The 1139-nt window shown below is 49.9% G+C and overlaps 1 protein-coding gene across 1 annotated transcript in view; it reads left to right on the forward strand.

Moving 5' to 3' along the window:
* Nucleotides 1–800, forward strand: part of LOC115281649 (leucine-rich repeat-containing protein 37A2-like) — a 38973-nt gene extending 38173 nt beyond the window's left edge. Inside the window, exon 10 of the mRNA XM_029927068.1 lies at nucleotides 294–800. Coding sequence (XP_029782928.1) covers nucleotides 294–800 — 507 coding nt within the window. The remainder of the gene's footprint in view (nucleotides 1–293) is intronic.
* Nucleotides 801–1139: the final 339 nt, after the last annotated feature.

The raw sequence follows: 1139 nt of genomic DNA on the forward strand, positions 1-1139 counted from the left end.
CGGGAGAACTGAATCCTCAGGAAAATCCTGTCCTTTCAGAAATTTACAGAGAAAACACAACTGTAGAGAACACTACTGCACAAAATGTCTTTGCAGAAAATATTTTTACAGGAAACACTAGTGTGCCAGAACAAACCGCCCCTGAATTCACAAGCCTTAAGAATCTTTCCACGGCTCATTCTACCGTTACTGCAGACAGCTCCGTGCCCACTGCTGAAGGAACCAATGATACACAATGGGAATCCCCCCCTGTGGGCACTGACCTGCCCTCAAAGGCCACAGGCTTCACCGAGTCCAACCTCTCGTCCCCAGGTGATCTGTTGGAAATTCAGTTAAACCAGCAGCTACGGGCCCTCATCCCCAACAATGACGTGAGAAGGCTCATTTCTCATGTTGTCCGGACCTTGAAAATGGACTGCTCTGAGACCCACGTGCGGCTGGCCTGTGCCAAGCTCATCTCCAGAACAGGGCTCCTGATGACGCTTCTCAGCGAGCAGCAAGAGCTAATGCTGTCCAAGGCAGAGTGGGATACGGACCAATGGAAAAATGAGAACTATATCAATGAGAGCAAAATTAGCTGCCCAGCCAAACCTGAGTTAGAACGGGACTGGCACAGAGAATCTGCAGTCACTAGACCTTTAAAAAAAGAGTGTGGCTGGGGGTGGGGGCAGAAATGTTGTTTGTACCTGTTCCTGCTGGCCGTGGGCCTCAGGCCTGGCCAGACACCTTCTCAGAGGCTCTGGAGAAGGGACAGGGAGGGCCAACAGTCTTGGCGGGAAGGGGCTAGTCTTCAAGGCTGATGGAAGGTAGAATCTGAGTCCCTCCTGTAAAGTGGCAGGAAAACATCCCTCCTCCTCCTCCTCCTGGTTTCCCAGCTCACACTCTCCATTCCCTTTATCCAAGACCCAACAGAATTTTAACTGGGAGAGACCTTGGATGGTCATTATTCTCTTCCTTTTATAATAATGAAATGAGGAAGGAGAAAGGGAAGCTGACTTGTCCCGAGGTCATCCTGCTAGTGAGGGGCAGAAAGAAGACAGTTCCTTTCCAGTTGGGCACCTCTGTGATTACACTGTTCTTGGGCTGTGAGCTGCATTTCATGTCACAACTCAGTGCATAGGTACAATATAGACAGAAGT

The sequence above is a fragment of the Suricata suricatta genome, chromosome 17 (assembly GCF_006229205.1).
Source record: "Suricata suricatta isolate VVHF042 chromosome 17, meerkat_22Aug2017_6uvM2_HiC, whole genome shotgun sequence".
NCBI lineage: Eukaryota > Metazoa > Chordata > Mammalia > Carnivora > Herpestidae > Suricata > Suricata suricatta.